This window comes from Mytilus californianus, unplaced genomic scaffold, assembly GCF_021869535.1.
Source record: "Mytilus californianus isolate M0D057914Y unplaced genomic scaffold, xbMytCali1.0.p SCAF_2, whole genome shotgun sequence".
Taxonomy (NCBI): Eukaryota; Metazoa; Mollusca; class Bivalvia; order Mytilida; family Mytilidae; genus Mytilus; species Mytilus californianus.
This window is the reverse complement of record NW_026262668.1, coordinates 107,185,852-107,204,562: the sequence shown is the minus strand read 5'-3', so window position 1 is coordinate 107,204,562 and position 18,711 is coordinate 107,185,852. Positions and strand designations below refer to the sequence as shown.

General features: G+C 31.8%; 1 protein-coding gene across 3 annotated transcripts in view; it reads right to left on the bottom strand.

The window, feature by feature from the left end:
* LOC127730676 (integrin alpha-4-like) overlaps window positions 1-18,711 on the bottom strand; it is a 50,449-nt gene that overhangs the window by 652 nt on the left and 31,086 nt on the right. Inside the window, exons 16-22 of one of the 3 annotated variants that reach the window (XM_052239189.1) lie at window positions 17,582-17,756; window positions 16,044-16,154; window positions 14,876-14,986; window positions 14,019-14,141; window positions 12,054-12,161; window positions 4,668-4,796; window positions 487-2,863 (exon numbers count right to left, since the gene is read on the bottom strand). In XM_052239189.1, coding sequence (XP_052095149.1) covers window positions 2,540-2,863; window positions 4,668-4,796; window positions 12,054-12,161; window positions 14,019-14,141; window positions 14,876-14,986; window positions 16,044-16,154; window positions 17,582-17,756 — 1,081 coding nt within the window. In that variant the 3' untranslated portion in view covers window positions 487-2,539. The remainder of the gene's footprint in view (window positions 1-486; window positions 2,864-4,667; window positions 4,797-12,053; window positions 12,162-14,018; window positions 14,142-14,875; window positions 14,987-16,043; window positions 16,155-17,581; window positions 17,757-18,711) is intronic. The other 2 variants (XM_052239191.1, XM_052239190.1) reach the window with 2 other exon arrangements.

Sequence of the window (18,711 nt, the reverse complement as noted above, 5' to 3'; positions counted from 1 at the left end):
GTTTCCAATCCAGCCCCCCCCCCTTTTCCCCCTCCCCCTTTTTCCACAGAACATCAAATAGTCGTCTCCTTACTACTGTTTCATCATGAGAATATCTGTATCAAATTTAGTTTCTTTAACGTGCTACTTTATTTTTAGCTGCAAGTTCTTCTAAAATAATTCAATTTTATGGAATATTGGTTTCCTTATACAGAAATAAATTACACATAATGTATATAATCAACAATGAATTCAAAACATTTAATAGTATAATTTGTTTTGATTTACCAAGAAAATAGGTTCTTGCGATTTGCAGTCTTTTAACAAACAATTAAAGGCACCAATAAAAAAAAGTGTATATCACTTGTATCAAGCTCAAAATCGTGTTTAATGAAATATGATTAAATTTTGACAAAAAACTGAAATAAAGACCAATTGGGGAACAATTAAGCAATTCTTTTAAAATATTACTATTAATGTAGACTGTGACAATAGAAAGAAACATACCATTAGGATCTTCAACGGTCTTGTGTAAGTTTCATTTTACGATTTACCAGTTTCTGTACTATCTTACGAGTATGTCCATTTGGATCATATCCATTAGTATGTTGTCGGGCCTCACGTTTGCTCCGTCCTTTTCCGCTATGCCCAACATGGATGAATTTATGTTGATCTATGCTGTACAAATCACTCTCATCACAGTACTCTGCTATAAAAATGTTCGACATCTTCTTATTTTGACAAGCCTTCGGGTTCTGAATAATACTGCCCAGGACAGCTGTATTTGTATACACACAAATGACTCACGTGGTTTTATGTTTACGTCCTAAATGTCGACGTAATCGCTTTATTTTTAGTATCAAAACAAACATCTGTTACCTTACCTGTAAATTAAATGAGGCACATTTGTGGGGACATTTTATCAACATTAATATTTCCGTTTTTTTTTTTAAATTGTTTCATTACGTGCCAAGTTTTGTTGTATCTTTGTATTCAGACGATAAGTATGAAACTAAGAATAATAAAAGCATTCAGTATGAAATTATTTTTTCGCTTCGTCATACCTGAGCGTCATATACCTCAATGTTATGACTGTTAAGTAATTTATCATTGTTCACATAGTATGTTACATATTTTGAAAGTCTAGAACCTTCCAACTATTGAACCATTTAATGTATGACTCATTTGATAGACCATCTGACACTTAGGAGGATATTAGTACATTAGGAATTCTGAATACAATGAAAATACATAAACTATACACTAATATCATGATATTACTATATTTATTGAAAATTTAAAAAAAAAACCTGATTTATCTTGTATCATTATTATTTTTTTTAATCATTTGTTTATGTTTGCTGCATTAATAATTATGATATAACCAACATTTTTTTTAATGACTGACGCACTTGAACCTTAAAAATGCTACCATGCAAACTCGATCGTAGACTTCCTAGTACAAAACAATGCATTTGTATAAACACAAACGTAATATCAGGTAAAAATATTAATTTAATAGAGATACTCAGAAAAAGTGTCATGACAATACTTTAAGTATCTCACCTATCTAACATCTATATTATGCATATGTAATGATTTCATTCAAGTTTGTTAATTGAGATTTTTTTCTGTTAAACGGGCGATAATACAATGTTCAATCGCCTATCCAAAGCATATTACGCCCGATACTTAGGCATTCTGATAGAAAATTGTATTTAATATCTTGACGTATGTGCTTGGGTATGGTGTAAATTTTGATAGTTTTCCCAAGTAGCTCGCAAAAAAAAGTATTCTTTATATTATACTTACAGTGTTTTTAAGTTTTTCATACATGTGCAGCAGTGTTCACGTGATATTTATTTTTGATGTCCTCTTCGAAGTCCGCGCCAAACAACTTGGGAGCAATTTCAGAACGGTTTATACTTCATTTGCAAGTTCTTTAGTATTTCTTTTTTATATTTGTACAAGAATTGTGTACAACTACGGAAATGCATGTTTTCTTTTTCATTCCGTGATAATAATATTTCATTTTACCCTTCATTGACAATATTTTATAAATGTATTTCTTATCATATAATGTTAATGTAACTGCAGCAAAAGATATCAGTTCTTCTTATATGAAGTGTTTTTATTTTGCTTATTCTTAAATTAGCTGGAAATGTACACCAAAGGTTTGCATAATCATAATTTTTCTTTATTTTCTATATTTCAGAGTTAGGTATTTTTCATAATTTTGTTTGGTTTTAAAAGTATGCATTTGCGTTAACTGTTCATAAGACGTGCATTCAAAAACTTTAGATTTTCATTGTGTAGTCTCTCGTAGCTAAAAACGCCCCATATATATTTCATATTCCATCTTTGCAATAAACGTTATTTTGTTACTGTATAAACTGCATGCAGAATAGATTGTTGTCATATACAACATAAAGCCACATTGGCAACTTCACATTAAAATGCATTTGAAAAGAATTGCACACAATCATAAGTTTATCTTCTTTTTTGGGGCAGTTGACATTTCATGAACACATTGTATAATGGGTGGTATCTTTAACAAATTTCACTTCACAAAAACTCTTTGTTTTCTAGTTTTGATTGGCTCCAAGTATCCTGACTCCTCTGACATATCAGAGGAGATGCTAGAAATGTCTTCATCAGAAGGGCCTGTTATAGAATCATTTGAATATGGAATGAGCACATGTGTTTCGTCGTCGTCAACATTCGATGAGAAACAGGCATTGTTAATAGTGTGTCTATTTCTTCTGTGGAAGTGTTGTCTAGTCCTGTTAATGTCTTGATCTTGATTAGCCTCAGCTATTCTAAGTTTCCAATTAGCCTTTCTTAGTTGTAAATCTTCGTTGTCTAGTCGTCGGAAAAATCCAACCTGAAATATAGACAAGAATGTTATGTATGCAGAGAGAAATCATAATATCTTTTTCTCTAAGGAGGCTTGAAAGACATTGTTTCTGATGTTTAAGATCTTAGCAGTCATTCGTTTTAAAGATCTACTTTAAATATATTCATACTTAAATATGGCCGCTTTTCTGTTGGATTGCTTTGCCTTTTTGATCCGGACCCGAAAGGAGCATAAAATGGTAAAGTTGTCCATTTGGACCATACCTCTATCTCCAGAAATTTTTTTTAACAACATGGCTTCAAATAAATGTCCTGTCACACAATCTTGTGTGAGAATGCAAAAATGTTACCGTTCTTTTAGAGATTTTTCCTAAGACATCTTAAGGAGTATACGACATGCAGCAAAAATGTATCTTACGAGCATACGATTTCCAACAAATTTATATATCTGATTGCAGTATGATGATAAGTAAAACAGATATTCATCAATAACCGTCGGGAGCTCGTCAGGTAGCACCTGCTTAAAAGTACCTTATTACATTTTATTTGGTTAACTTATTGTTGGTCCTTTGATTTATTGTTGTCATATCAGATTTCCTCATTTTTATGCTAAATTGAATTGAAAAAAAAGATACAATAAGCTTTTTCGATGTCCGTTTATGACTTTTTTCAATGGTAGGCTTTCCTGTCATAAGCCGTTTCATTAATCATCACTAGTCATTCTAAGTCATACGTTCAAACGTTTTTGTACTACCACTGTATCGGTACCGCTGCCTGTAGACTATCAGTCCTGATCATTTCACAATGGTTGGTACTGGCATGAGTTATGATTAAATTTTTCTTAAGATTTTCAATTCTTAAATAAGTTTATCTTCGGCCATTTTGGCATTTCTTTTAAGTCATCTCTCTAGTATTTCTCAAGCATTTCATATTGTTTGGCATCCCAAAAAAACATGACAGAGCGTACAATCATTTTGTGATGTTACTCATTTTGGCTGTTCTGATAAGGCCTTTCCGATTTATCATCTCAAACGTTTTAATTGTTTTTGCTTTCAATTGTTTTTTCTCGATCGTACGTGATAAAGAGGTTATTCCAGACACACGGGTCGTGCACACGAATATCGGTCCAATGCGTGTTTTTTTTCAGTTCGTCTAATTAAGCAATATATGCATGGAGCAAATTTATTCTGCTAATTATATTATATTTTTGGGAGGTGCAGATTAATATTGACAACCCCTGAAACCAAGTAAAATAATTTAATTTCTTATAATTCTATTGATATTGAATTCCAACTATTGAATTATCATCAATTATTAATAGAAGTATACAGAAAATAAGAAAACAGTGGTGACAAAATTAAGTTTATTACCATTGTTGTGACTGATTGAAACATTTTGTTTATGGAGTTGTTGCCAATATACAAAATTCCCTATTAATCAAAAATGCACCAAGCTTGACTATCACGCAGTCACACATTTATCAAATTGAACATATTCAGTAATAACAGAATTAACAGGATTTGCCAAATTACCACTCAGTATAACAGAGCAATCAATCACAGTATTTTGAAAGTAGACTCTTGCAATTTTTTTTTTGGAGAACGCTTGGTAAAGGAATGGCATCATGAACAGATTGCATATAGAGTAGGAATAATATTTATTTCCAAAATGTACTACAACACACAATGTACTCAAGACTAAATCAATAGCTTGTTAAACATCTTGATTCAGTATTACTGAACTGAATGGGATGGACAGGGTTATCTAGTTATACATATATAAGTTTCACTAAACGATTTGCGTTCATATAAATGCTATCAAATATCATTTACCTTAAACATGAATAGACTAATTATCAAAAAGACAACAATGCCACCAGCACCACTGACAATAATAATCCACATTTGCATATCTCTAACTTCTTCATAATTCATATCAACGTTAAAAACATCTATTATAACCTATTAAAAAATAAAAAAGATAAATAAATATTCTACAAAAAACAAACATCAACTGTCAAGTTTCTAGACTTGGGACAGGTAAGCTAACATGTGGCTGAGTAAAACTGGTATTTATATCTCAAACCTTCTTCTTCTTATTTCGACTAGAAGCAATATGAAAAACGTACGTAAAACATCATATAATTCAAGGACATAAATCAGGAATATCTCTTAACTCTTCAATAACGGTAGAATTCAAAAACAAGCAAAACAATCATGATAAAAAAAGTCGCAGTTACTGAAGCAACCTCAAATTTATCAAGTCGTATTGTCTTACACTTTTATGTCGGTAGTGGTCCTTTGGGCTAGATTTCATGCAGCAGTTTCATAACCAGAACAGGACGACATGATTTTTTGCAATGCCCAAATTAAATGTGCAAAGAATCTTAAATTTGTCTTGCTTCAAAACTATATGTTTCATTAACAAACATAAAACACACAATATGTGGTTGATCAACAACAGTTAAATAAAAACAAAATTATCAATCAATAAGTTAACTAAGCCAAAAAGACTGTTTAATGACAATTAATATTTTTATAAGAGAATTTGATAAACTTTTTAACATGTTGATCAAATTTAGTACAATTTGACCTATTTATCTATATATCTGCTGTAAAAAAAATTTAATAATAACAATATGTAAATTCTATACGGAGGAACCACCGAAACATCACGATCATTTAAAGACAAAACTAGAAAAGGAAAATAACAATGATAACTGTTTATATCAAGGTCTAGAAAGGACAAATAGTACTACGAATGTGTGATTTGGTAAGAGTAAGTTAAGGTGAATAAATGCAATTCGTAAATTTAGAACACGGTCTCATCTGCTGGATCATTGAGAAAGAATATGCCGTCAGAATAACTGCTTTTTTGTTAACAATGTCTAAAAATGGTGGTTTGTTGGGTTTTTGTAGGTTTCGCCTTAAAAAATTTAAAACAACACGTTTAATAATTTCATGCGTCCGAAGCGCTTTTCTTGATTTACCTTCATCAGATTCCTAACAATAAAGGTAAAAATCTGCAATGAATGAGGTGGTCCTAATGATTCCTAATTGAAATACCACTAAATTGACAGTTAATATTATCTCTAAAAGAGACAACACTGTGTTCAATCAAAGGAAAACGAAACAATTGATATATATGAACTTCAATTATAACACTATGCTACTCTTATGAGGTTGCAATGTACTTTTACGATAAAACCCTATGTTAGGCTATTTTAGCAATAATGTAGTTATTAGATTTTTTAAAAAAGTATTTCTAACTTTTTCGGTACATTGTTACTGCATTATATATATGATATTGTTTGGACATATCATACTTTGACGATTCAAGTGTCAGTACCCTCCTGGCGCTATCCCCCATTGGAAAAGAAAAAGAAAAAAGGGGAGGATAGTTTTCATAATACATAATATATATATTTTGTTCCTGAAGAACTAAAATCAGCAATGAATGAGGTGGTCCTAATGATTCCTAATTGAAATACCACTAAATTGACAGTTAATATTATCTCTAAAAGAGACAACACTGTGTTCAATCAAAGGAAAACGAAACAATTGATATATATGAACTTCAATTATAACACTATGCTACTCTTATGAGGTTGCAATGTACTTTTACGATAAAACCCTATGTTAGGCTATTTTAGCAATAATGTAGTTATTAGATTTTTTAAAAAAGTATTTCTAACTTTTTCGGTACATTGTTACTGCATTATATATATGATATTGTTTGGACATATCATACTTTGACGATTCAAGTGTCAGTACCCTCCTGGCGCTATCCCCCATTGGAAAAGAAAAAGAAAAAAGGGGAGGATAGTTTTCATAATACATAATATATATATTTTGTTCCTGAAGAACTAAAATCAGCAATGAATGAGGTGGTCCTAATGATTCCTAATTGAAATACCACTAAATTGACAGTTAATATTATCTCTAAAAGAGACAACACTGTGTTCAATCAAAGGAAAACGAAACAATTGATATATATGAACTTCAATTATAACACTATGCTACTCTTATGAGGTTGCAATGTACTTTTACGATAAAACCCTATGTTAGGCTATTTTAGCAATAATGTAGTTATTAGATTTTTTAAAAAAGTATTTCTAACTTTTTCGGTACATTGTTACTGCATTATATATATGATATTGTTTGGACATATCATACTTTGACGATTCAAGTGTCAGTACCCTCCTGGCGCTATCCCCCATTGGAAAAGAAAAAGAAAAAAGGGGAGGATAGTTTTCATAATACATAATATATATATTTTGTTCCTGAAGAACTAAAATCAGCAATGAATGAGGTGGTCCTAATGATTCCTAATTGAAATACCACTAAATTGACAGTTAATATTATCTCTAAAAGAGACAACACTGTGTTCAATCAAAGGAAAACGAAACAATTGATATATATGAACTTCAATTATAACACTATGCTACTCTTATGAGGTTGCAATGTACTTTTACGATAAAACCCTATGTTAGGCTATTTTAGCAATAATGTAGTTATTAGATTTTTTAAAAAAGTATTTCTAACTTTTTCGGTACATTGTTACTGCATTATATATATGATATTGTTTGGACATATCATACTTTGACGATTCAAGTGTCAGTACCCTCCTGGCGCTATCCCCCATTGGAAAAGAAAAAGAAAAAAGGGGAGGATAGTTTTCATAATACATAATATATATATTTTGTTCCTGAAGAACTAAAATCTGCTAACGCAAATTTAAAGATCTAACATTGTTGGGCTGAATTTGACACGAATTAAATATATATATATCTAATATACTAGTATAAACAAGTCTAAATTGAAAACAACGTTCAATCCTATGATTGCGTTGGATAAAAACCGCAATTTTTATACATGTGCATGCAAAACAAATTTCTTGGTAGAGGGGTCTAAATACAGCACAAACAACATTTTCCAAAAGACCAAATGAGTGAAAAAGTATATTTTAACAAAACGCATTTGACTAGCAGGTCGAACAACTGATGTTCTTAAACCCTGCTGACTGCCATTGGCGATTGCCAAATAAACGTATCACAAGATGTAACAAAATAGATCTTATTATCAATTTATTACCAAACAGAAAACAATAAACTTGCGGAAAAGATGGTATACCGCAAACATGAGGTGCAAAAATTTGTACACCATATCCGGATTTCGACAATTAATGTCTCTTTAGTGATGTTAGAAATCGAAACGGTATTTTGAAGGCCATATAATTTACCTCAATTAAGGATAGACTCTTGAATTTTGAAAGAGTCAAAATAGGATGAACGGATCATATAAACCCGAAGGCAAATATAATACAAGCCCAAACGAAAAATATAAACAAGTCTAAATTGAAAACAACGTTCAAGCATATGATTGCGTTGGATAAAAACCGCATTTTTTATACATGTGCATGCAAAACAAATTTCTTGGTAGAGGGGTCTAAATACAGCACAAACAACATTTTCCAAAAGACCAAATGAGTGAAAAAGTATATTTTAACAAAACGCATTTGACTAGCAGGTCGAACAACTGATGTTCTTAAACCCTGCTGACTGCCATTGGCGATTGCCAAATAAACGTATCACAAGATGTAACAAAATAGATCTTATTATCAATTTATTACCAAACAGAAAACAATAAACTTGCGGAAAAGATGGTATACCGCAAACATGAGGTGCAAAAATTTGTACACCATATCCGGATTTCGACAATTAATGTCTCTTTTAGTGATGTTAGAAATCGAAACGGTATTTGGAAGGCCATATAATTTACCTCAATTTCTTTAGGATAGACTCTTGAATTTTGAAAGAGTCAAAATAGAATGAACGGATCATATAAACCCGAAGGCAAATATAATACAAGCCCAAACGAAAAAATATAAACAAATCTTAAATTGAAAACAACGTTCAAACCTATGATTGCGTTGGATAAAAACCACAATTTTTATACATGTGCATGCAAAACAAATTTCTTGGTAGGGGGTCTAAATACAGCACAAACAACATTTTCCAAAAGATATACGTCTAAACATGTTGCAACTTTATGACAGACATTCTCCATCGGATAACCAGTAGTTAAACAGGGCTAACACCATAATCTATATATATGTAATTCGTCTCAAATTTAGTTCAACAAGGTTAGTTCTGTAAATTTGCGTACGCAAATTTTCGTTCTTCCCTCAGCGGGATTTGTACCCTTGCTTCTGTGACATGGTGGCAACTCCACCTGCACGGTGTCCAGCGCATATATATATATATATATATATATATATATAGATTGCCTAACAATGTAATTTTAACACACTATTTAGTATGTAAATATAAGAATGTTTAAAATATTTACAAAATGATGAAAATAAACGCAATATTTCGCTAGACTAACTAGCTTTATCAAGCGTGCATCTATCCAGGTGAAATCGGATGTAGATGATAAGAAACTTTTGCAGCTCAATGTATATGTTGAACCTGAATTTAGCTGCCTTGAAAATAATACATAATTTGGATGAAGTTCAAGATTTTTACAAAATTTGTAGTTGAAGTTAGCAACGTCCATTGGCCAATATTACAGGATGAAAAGGACGATGCTGTGTACTAAATTATTCTTTATCTTTCCTGTATCTTTTCTCATCTTTTTCGTTAAGACCATCAGGTTCTAAAGTGTGGAGTTGGTGGATCCAAAAATTTTCTCTTCTCCTTCTCGCCGTGGTGTCCCACTCGGTGTTGACTTCTATGATTTGGAAAGTAACATTATCAAAAGAATGTTTCGTTGAACGAAGATGTCTTGTGAGAGGACAGTTTTTGTTGGTGTTGTACCATGAACGATGGTTATTGAGCCGAATATTAAATTTGTCCATTGTTTCTCCCACATACTGAATGCCACAAGTGTCACATGTTAAAAAACATCCGTGACAAATTAGTGACATCTGTATTAGCAAAGCAGCATACTCCATCTCCTGGTTGCTACAAACAATGTGGTCGAAGGAACTGCTTGTGTTGTAAAGCTGCCAATTCAAGCAGTTCTTTCATCAGCTCCGTTACTAAACAAAATTATACCATCTACTCAAATTCCAACTGTAAAACGGAGAACTCAATTTATATATTAACATGTGACACTTGTGGCATTCAGTATGTGGGAGAAACAATGGACAAATTTAATATTCGGCTCAATAACCATCGTTCATGGTACAACACCAACAAAAACTGTCCTCTCACAAGACATCTTCGTTCAACGAAACATTCTTTTGATAATGTTACTTTCCAAATCATAGAAGTCAACACCGAGTGGGACACCACGGCGAGAAGGAGAAGAGAAAATTTTTGGATCCACCAACTCCACACTTTAGAACCTGATGGTCTTAACGAAAAAGGTGAGAAAAGATACAGGAAAGATAAAGAATAATTTAGTACACAGCATCGTCCTTTTCATCCTGTAATATTGGCCAATGGACGTTGCTAACTTCAACTACAAATTTTGTAAAAATCTTGAACTTCATCCAAATTATGTATTATTTTCAAGGCAGCTAAATTCAGGTTCAACATATACATTGAGCTGCAAAAGTTTCTTATCATCTACATCCGATTTCACCTGGATAGATGCACGCTTGATAAAGCTAGTTAGTCTAGCGAAATATTGCGTTTATTTTCATCATTTTGTAAATATTTTAAACATTCTTATATTTACATACTAAATAGTGTGTTAAAATTACATTGTTAGGCAATCTTTAATTTTATTTGTGTAATTGAATTAATCTCTGTACTGATTAATCCACACTCCCATAGATTTGTATGTCATGTGCTGCTATTTATAGGCACTGTATAATGAATTGAATCATTATCCCATACGGTATATAAAAATTGTTGAGTTAGATTGCTGACAAATAACAAATACATTGTGTATTAAATAATAATATAACATCTTCACACGCTTAAAACACATGTCTTATGTCTATCTCTAGATTCGCCTTACGTGACAAGGTAACACTACGACTATTGAAGTTATATTTTTATATAGCGGATGTGGTCGTGTGGTCTAGAGCGCTGGACATGAGGCTAAGCGATTGGTGCTGTAGTGTATCAAAGGTGTGAGTTCGAATCCCGTTGAGGGACAAAAATTTGTCAGCATAAAAGTCTAATTCAAACACTGTTGGGTGTAATTTTCAGACTTATATAAATATTTGTATTAACCCTGTGTCTCAAACACACTGAGATCCAGTGGGCATATATATTGTATGGTTGTCACTTGCTTAGACTTGTTTGTATGATATACTTATTTCTAGTGACTGTATAATGAATTGAATCATTATCCCATACGGTATATAAAAATTGTTGAGTTAGATTGCTGACAAATAACAAATACATTGTGTATTAAATAATAATATAACATCTTCACACGCTTAAAACACATGTCTTATGTCTATCTCTAGATTCGCCTTACGTGACAAGGTAACACTACGACTATTGAAGTTATATTTTTATATAGCGGATGTGGTCGTGTGGTCTAGAGCGCTGGACATGAGGCTAAGCGATTGGTGCTGTAGTGTATCAAAGGTGTGAGTTCGAATCCCGTTGAAGGACAAAAATTTGTCAGCATAAAAGTCTAATTCAAACACTGTTGGGTGTAATTTTCAGACTTATATATATATATATATATATATGTTATATTATGAAACAAAAATTGTAATCGCTACAACATATATAATCAACAGACAGTATTATTGAACAAAAACATTTTTGATTGATAAAATTGTTGACGTGTAGTATACAGAGTATAGTAATCAAAACTGGCCTTCAAAGGAACGTAGTTTATCAAATACGTCCAAAAACTTTTTGACAGCTTTGTAAATAAATGGTTTGATATCAGTTCCTACGCAGTTGTTAAAGCTTCAGTAAAAACAACGAAATATGTGAGTTAAACATTTATTGAAAGCAGATCTAAAATGGGTTTTGCTCATTGTTGGAGGCCGAACGTTGACCTATAATTGTAAACTTCTACGTCATTTTGTCTCTAGTGGAGAGTTGTCTTATTGTCAATCATACATCATCTTCTTATTTTTATATTTATCAGGTTTCTTATGGTTTATTTGAATGCCTATAAAACGGCAGTGAACAAATTTCTCTAAGAAGTATGTGACTACACGTCATCGGTTTGTACATTACATATTTATATACACATTGCATTTGGCTAATATTCAATGTTTTGAAATATAATTACCTTTGACTTTCGGTTTGATTTTGTGAAAAGTATGATTTCATCCCAGTCTTTTTCCTCCGTTTTATTTCTGTACACAGAAGTCGACTGAAGTTTCACATGTCTAAGTTGCTAATGAAATAAATACAAAAGTAGATTAAATACTACACTTAAATGTATCTTAGGTTACTAGTAGTGCAATATTTAGGTATATTTAATAAACAGTGAATAATATCTTTATCTGAAAATAAAATGCTTCTTAATTTCTATTGTGCTAATTCTGAAAGTGCTTGATATTAAGTAACACATCATACAATTTAAAACCTCCTGACTAAAAATTTAAAAAAATGGTCTTCAATTATTGACTTATTTGAGAAACTCAATGGTCTCAAGTCATAAGAAAATGTGAAGAAACAGAAAAAATCAGAAGATCTGCATTCAACACTAAATAATCAGGAACATAGTTAACAACTAGCGCATAAAAGAGTTTCCTCTGGATATACATGTGACATGTTTTAGTAAATATATGCTACACCGTGATCGGCTGTATATAAGTTAGGGAGACTTCAGTCGACTTCTGTATATATATCCAATGCGCATATGTTTTGTTATTTTTCCTTAAATAGCTGCTTATTACATGGTAAACGTTAACAGTAAAAAGGAAGGTTACAGACACAACATTCACATGAAATCTGTTTATCACACAACCATCTACAGAAATTCAGCTAAATATCAAAAGGGATGTCAATAAATCTTAACTATTTTGTTTGTTTTACTCAGTTGATCTTTATTAAGTAATAACAGAAATGTTAGTTGAGACAAAAATTATATAATTAAAAAACTCTTGCTAATGACAATTCAAGCGAGCTTTTGTGGTTTTAGTGTGCCGATTTGCTTCATAGTTGGAGACTTGTGAAAATGTAAAAAGATGAAAACAGGCTTCAATTGATAGGAAAATGCGAATATGACTCGACGGTAAGGTGAGGTGAAAAGGACTCCAGAGGACAGTGCACGAAACAAATGAATAGCAAAATGTCAGCTATAGTTAAGATTGTATCGTTTGTTCTTGCATTTGAAAATTTTACAGACATAACATTTCTGCCCATGTTTTGCTAAACCATTTCGTATGCACTCCTGAATGCGGAATTATCCCAACAGTAGAATATTTTGTAATCATATGACTTCACAAACATTCATACTAAAAACTGGTATGAATAGACAGTGCGTATCTCATTGAGTATGAAATTGTAATGAAAATGTAAATACATATTCTGATATAGTAAACATCATTCTCAGATGGAAACTGTATTTATGAAATAAATTAAATATGCAAATTCTATCAAACAGATACACTGTCATGAGAACTGTAAGTATGTGGGTTGTATCGTCCTACTCCCATCCGTTCAGTGAGTTTTTTCGGCCCGATTCTCATGAGCCAAGAGTAATTTAATGTTCACCTGCATTATGGAGATGGCAGGATGTACAAAGAGAACACATTGTCAAATGTCGATAGTGCAAGGAGTATTAAAGAAGAAAATAGGAATGTCGAACTTGCTAAATGTATCCTCATATTGGATAGAATAAATGGCATACAGTAGAAACATCAATCGTGAACGCTTTTTTTCAATTTAAAATTAACTACCTCAAATGTTCAGTCCAATCAGTGAATTTCCAGTAATTTCAGGTACTTCCATTGAAAAATATCATTTTCAAAATCAAGGCTTTCCCTTTACTTTAATTATGTTATCTAAAATTCATTTTTTCTGTTTTCATTTTACCCGTGCTTCAAAAATTACAGGTTATTTCTAATAATTGAACAATGCGACAAACATGAATATTGTATAGAACTATTTTGGAAGCAATCACTAAATTTAGCGCATGGAAAGAGTTTGATAAAGAACATCATATTTAAGGGCTATTTTGACCAAACTGACCATTCGCCTTTAACAAAATTCATTAGTACGAACCTCTATCTCAAAATATAATTACCTGAAATTTATTACCATGAACAGTAAGTAGCATATTTATGTTCAGTGTTACTGACGTTCGTGGTCCAATGTTTCGGAATTTACACACAATATTTGTACAGTAGGGGTGTACACCATTGCAAATCTAAAAAATAATTTGGTACTAGAAATATTCAAGATGTAAACAAAATGGCACAACTGGTTTAAAATCGAATCAACAATATCACAGCATCGATATATTTATAACCTAAGAAAAGGAAAATGTTATCGACCTAAACATAATTGAATAACATCGGGAAATAAAATTATCAAACTAACATTTAATAAGCTGAACAGGAAAAATCAAACAAACAATGTGATAATCAGCAGGGTGCATCGTTTAATCAACTTAACAAAAAAATAGAGTATCAAACCAGAACATTGGTCAGCATTTGGTAATTGTGAAAAAGAAGTAAATCTTCTGTTAGCATAAATAACCTCAATAATTTTGAAAGTATCACAAAATCATGCTTTGAAAGTATCACAAAATCATGCATAGAAAGTAGCACAAAATCATGCTTTGAAGGTAGCAAAGTATCATGCATTGAACGATGCACAAAATCATTCTTCAAAAGTAGAAAACAGATTATGTCATAAAAGTAGCACAAAATCAGGCAATGAACGTAGCACAAAATCATGTCTTGAAAGTAGCACAAATCGTTATATAAAAGTAGCAAAAAATCATGCTCTGAAAGTAACATAAAATCATGCTCTGAAGGAAGCACAAAATCATGACTTAAGTAGCACAAAGCTAGCACTTGCATGGACTTGTGTTTGTTAGATCAGTCAGAGCTGACTCAATCATAAATAAAGTTCCAATACAATATTTATTTGTCTTACTAGCTGAATATTTTGCTCTTTATTTATCTTGTCAACCAAAGTACTACTGATTTCACCTCTCATCTTCAGGGTACACATGTACTTTGAAGAATCTTTTGGATTCGATTCAATCTACAATATATAAATATGGAGATGTGGTACTATTGCCAAGGTGATTAACAAATAGCAATAAAAACCAAAGAACAAAGATGCAAACAGTTACAAGTTACGGTTCAACCTTCAAAAATGATCAACTCTCATACCTTTTATTTATTTTTTATTGAATTTTTTGGTTTTCAAACTAAAGTGCATACATACATTGTTCCAAGACATAAGTGAATAAAATATACGACATTATTATTATGCGATTAAGAAATATTAAGGATTAACAAGTCTTCGATGTGAACCCAAGTACATGTATATGATGCTATCTTAAGAATACTTTGGCGTTCATTAAATATACCATCATATTCAAAATAAATTCCATAAATTCCCCCCCCCATATGTCGATACATGACTCATGTTTGTCTTCAGAAAAATCAACAATATTACAGCATCGATATATTTATAACCTAAGAAAAGGAAAAGGTTATCGACCTAAAACATAATTGAACAACATCGGGAAATAAAATTATCAAACTAACATTTGATAAGCTGAACAGGAAAAATCAAAAAACAATGCGATAGTCAGCAGGGTGCATCATTTAACCAACTTTACATCGAACAGCAAAAAAAATATAGTATCAAACCAGAACATTGGTCAGTCTTTGGTAATTGTGAAAAAGAAGTAAATAATTTTTAAAGTATCACAAAATCATGCTTTGAAAGTATCACAAATACTTGCATAGAAAGTAGAACAAAATCATGCTTTGGAGGTAGCAAAGTATCATGCATTGAACGAAGCACAAAATCATTCTTCAAAAGTAGTAAAAAGATTATGTCATAAAAGTAGCACAAAATCAGGCAATGAACGTAGCACAAAATCATGTCTTGAAAGTAGCACAAATCGTTATATAAAAGTAGCAAAAAATCATGCCCTGAAAGTAACATAAAATCATGCTCTGAAGGTAGCGCAAAATCATGATCTAAGTAGCACAAAGCTAGCACTTGCATTGATTTGTGTTTGTTAGATCAGTCAGAGCTGATTCAACCATATATAAAGTTCCAATACAATATTTATTTGTCTTACTAGCTGAATATTTTGCTCTTTATTTATCTTGTCAACCAAAGAACTACTGATTTCACCTCTCATCTTCAGGGTACACATGTACTTTGAAGAATCTTTTGGATTCGATTCAATCTACAATGTATAAATATGGAGATGTGGTACTATTGCCAAGGTGATTAACAAATAGCAATAAAAACCAAAGAACAAAGAACAAAGATGTAAACAGTTACAAGTTACGGTACAACCTTCAAAAATGATCAACTCTCATACCTTTTTTTTTTTTTATTTTTTATTGAATTTTTTGGTTTTCAAACTAAAATGCATACATACATTGTTCCAAGACATAAGTGTATAAAATATATGACATTACTATTATGCGATTAAGAAATATTAAGGATTAACAAGTCTTCGATGTGAACCCAAGTACATGTATATGATGCTATCTTAAGAATACTTTGGCGTTCATTAAATATACCATCATATTCAAAATAAATTCCATAAATTCCCCCCATATGTCGATACATGACTCGTGTTTGTCTTCAGAAAAATATAAATATTCTAAAATTTCCAAACATCTTTTCAAAAATGTAATGAAAGCTTGCATAAATATTAACAGTCTGTCTAATCAGGGGATCTTTACATAGTTAATGTAACACTTTGCCTGTAGAATACAATAATTTCAAACTAAGCTATCAGAATTCAAAAAGCCAAAAATTACACTGTCTTTATTAAAAATTTTCTTACTCCAAAAAACAAAAATACCATCAATTAGAAAATGCTCTCCAAAATTGTTTTATTTTCGTGCATTCAAAATATTATATAGTTTCTATCTCTATACAACTGGCAATTTTCATACCTTATTGTAAGCTATTTAAGTCATCGGTATGACAATTGTGAAAATTCAAAAGTGAAAACCAACGGCCTGATTTATGCTATAACAATGAACGAAGAGCGAAAAACAAATATGGCAAAAAACGGCAACCATGCACTGGAGACCACTGAAATACAGATGACTGACTTGGGACAGGCATATGAATTACGTGGTAGGGTTCAACAGCGCTTAACCCTTTCCAACCTGAGACGGTGGTGTAAACAACACAACAAAAGAACAAACTGTTAAATCGTTTGTTACTTAAATCAGATTCTGAGCCCAAATTGAACTATTGTATAATCATTGTGATTCCATACTAAAATTTCAATCAGTACACCTCCATCTGATTTATTGTAATAACGTCATAGGCCATCTGTTAATGATATAAGTATCGACAGGATACACAATAACAAAATTAACATACTTATAATAGTAACAATAATAATACCGTTGTCGATATTAAGCGTGTTTCACCAAAACAAACCTACCTTGAATTTTCAAATGTAAGTTTAATACTTTAAAACAATTAGTAAGTATGTCTGTAAAGAAATGTTGGTTAATTTTGTAAAAAGTTATCCTTCTTAACTCCTTTCCCGCATTATTCATATCATTCTTGGATATCAACTTATTCTGTTAAAATCAGCTTCATGAGTAGAACATATTCTTATAATTATTACTTTATACTCACCATCAATCCATTCATGTCCAACACTCCTGGTAGCTCGGGGTAACTAATAAACATACTGCTGTTCTCAAGTGTGGATGGTCCTTCATTGAAAATGATGTAAGTAAACACAATCTCATGTTCTGTCTTTATACTTTCATTTTGCAGTTTCAAAATCACCTCATCTGGACTCCCTTTACTATAATGAAAAAGATATTCAGTAAGCACATTACTCTGTGAAGTCATGTAAATCGTGTAATATTTACTTGAATTGCACAAAATAATATTATTATCTGCATGCCCAGTTTTGTATCCGCGAAATCATTTTAAGGATCTGTATTCATCATATCCTCAGTCAACTATTTGAAAGTTAAGAAACTTTGATACTGGGCATTTGGGGTTGAATACAGATTAAGGGAAAACGAGAACTTGACAAAACATTTGGAATCCGCGTGACTACAATTGACATAGACGAGAATAAATGAACGTTACAGCAAATTATAGGATTTTCTATCCCGGGAATAGATTACCTTAGCTGTACTTGGCTTAACCTTTCGGAATTTTGGGTCCTCTATGCTCTTCAACTTCGTACTATATTTGACCGTTTGGTTCGAGCGTCACTGATGAGTCTTTTGTAGACGAAAGCGCGTCTGACGTTACTTAATCTTAATCCTGGTATCTATGATGCGTTTATTGTATCCCTATATTATACAAAAAGGTATAAAGCAATTACTTAAAAATATTAAACAGTACAACAGACCACACAACCACAACCAACTTGTCACAATGTTGGACATTCTAAATGTTACTTACTCAAGGACTGTTACATGATTTTTAGGTACAACAGGCTAATATAATGGTACGGTTTTTGAACATCCTAAATTTTACTTAACCAATGACTGCTACATGCTTTTTAGGTACAACAGATTAATATGATGTTACAGTTTTTGAATGTTCTAAATTTACTAACACAATGACTATTACGTTATATTTAGGTACAAAAAGTTAATAAAATGTTACGGTTTTTGGATATTCTAATTAACTTGTAACACTCAGAAACGTGTCCTTCCCCCCCTCCCCCCTCCCCCCCCCCCCCCCCAAACGTGTCCGATTCCCCCAAACGTGTCCACATGACGTCACTGAACTGCAAAACA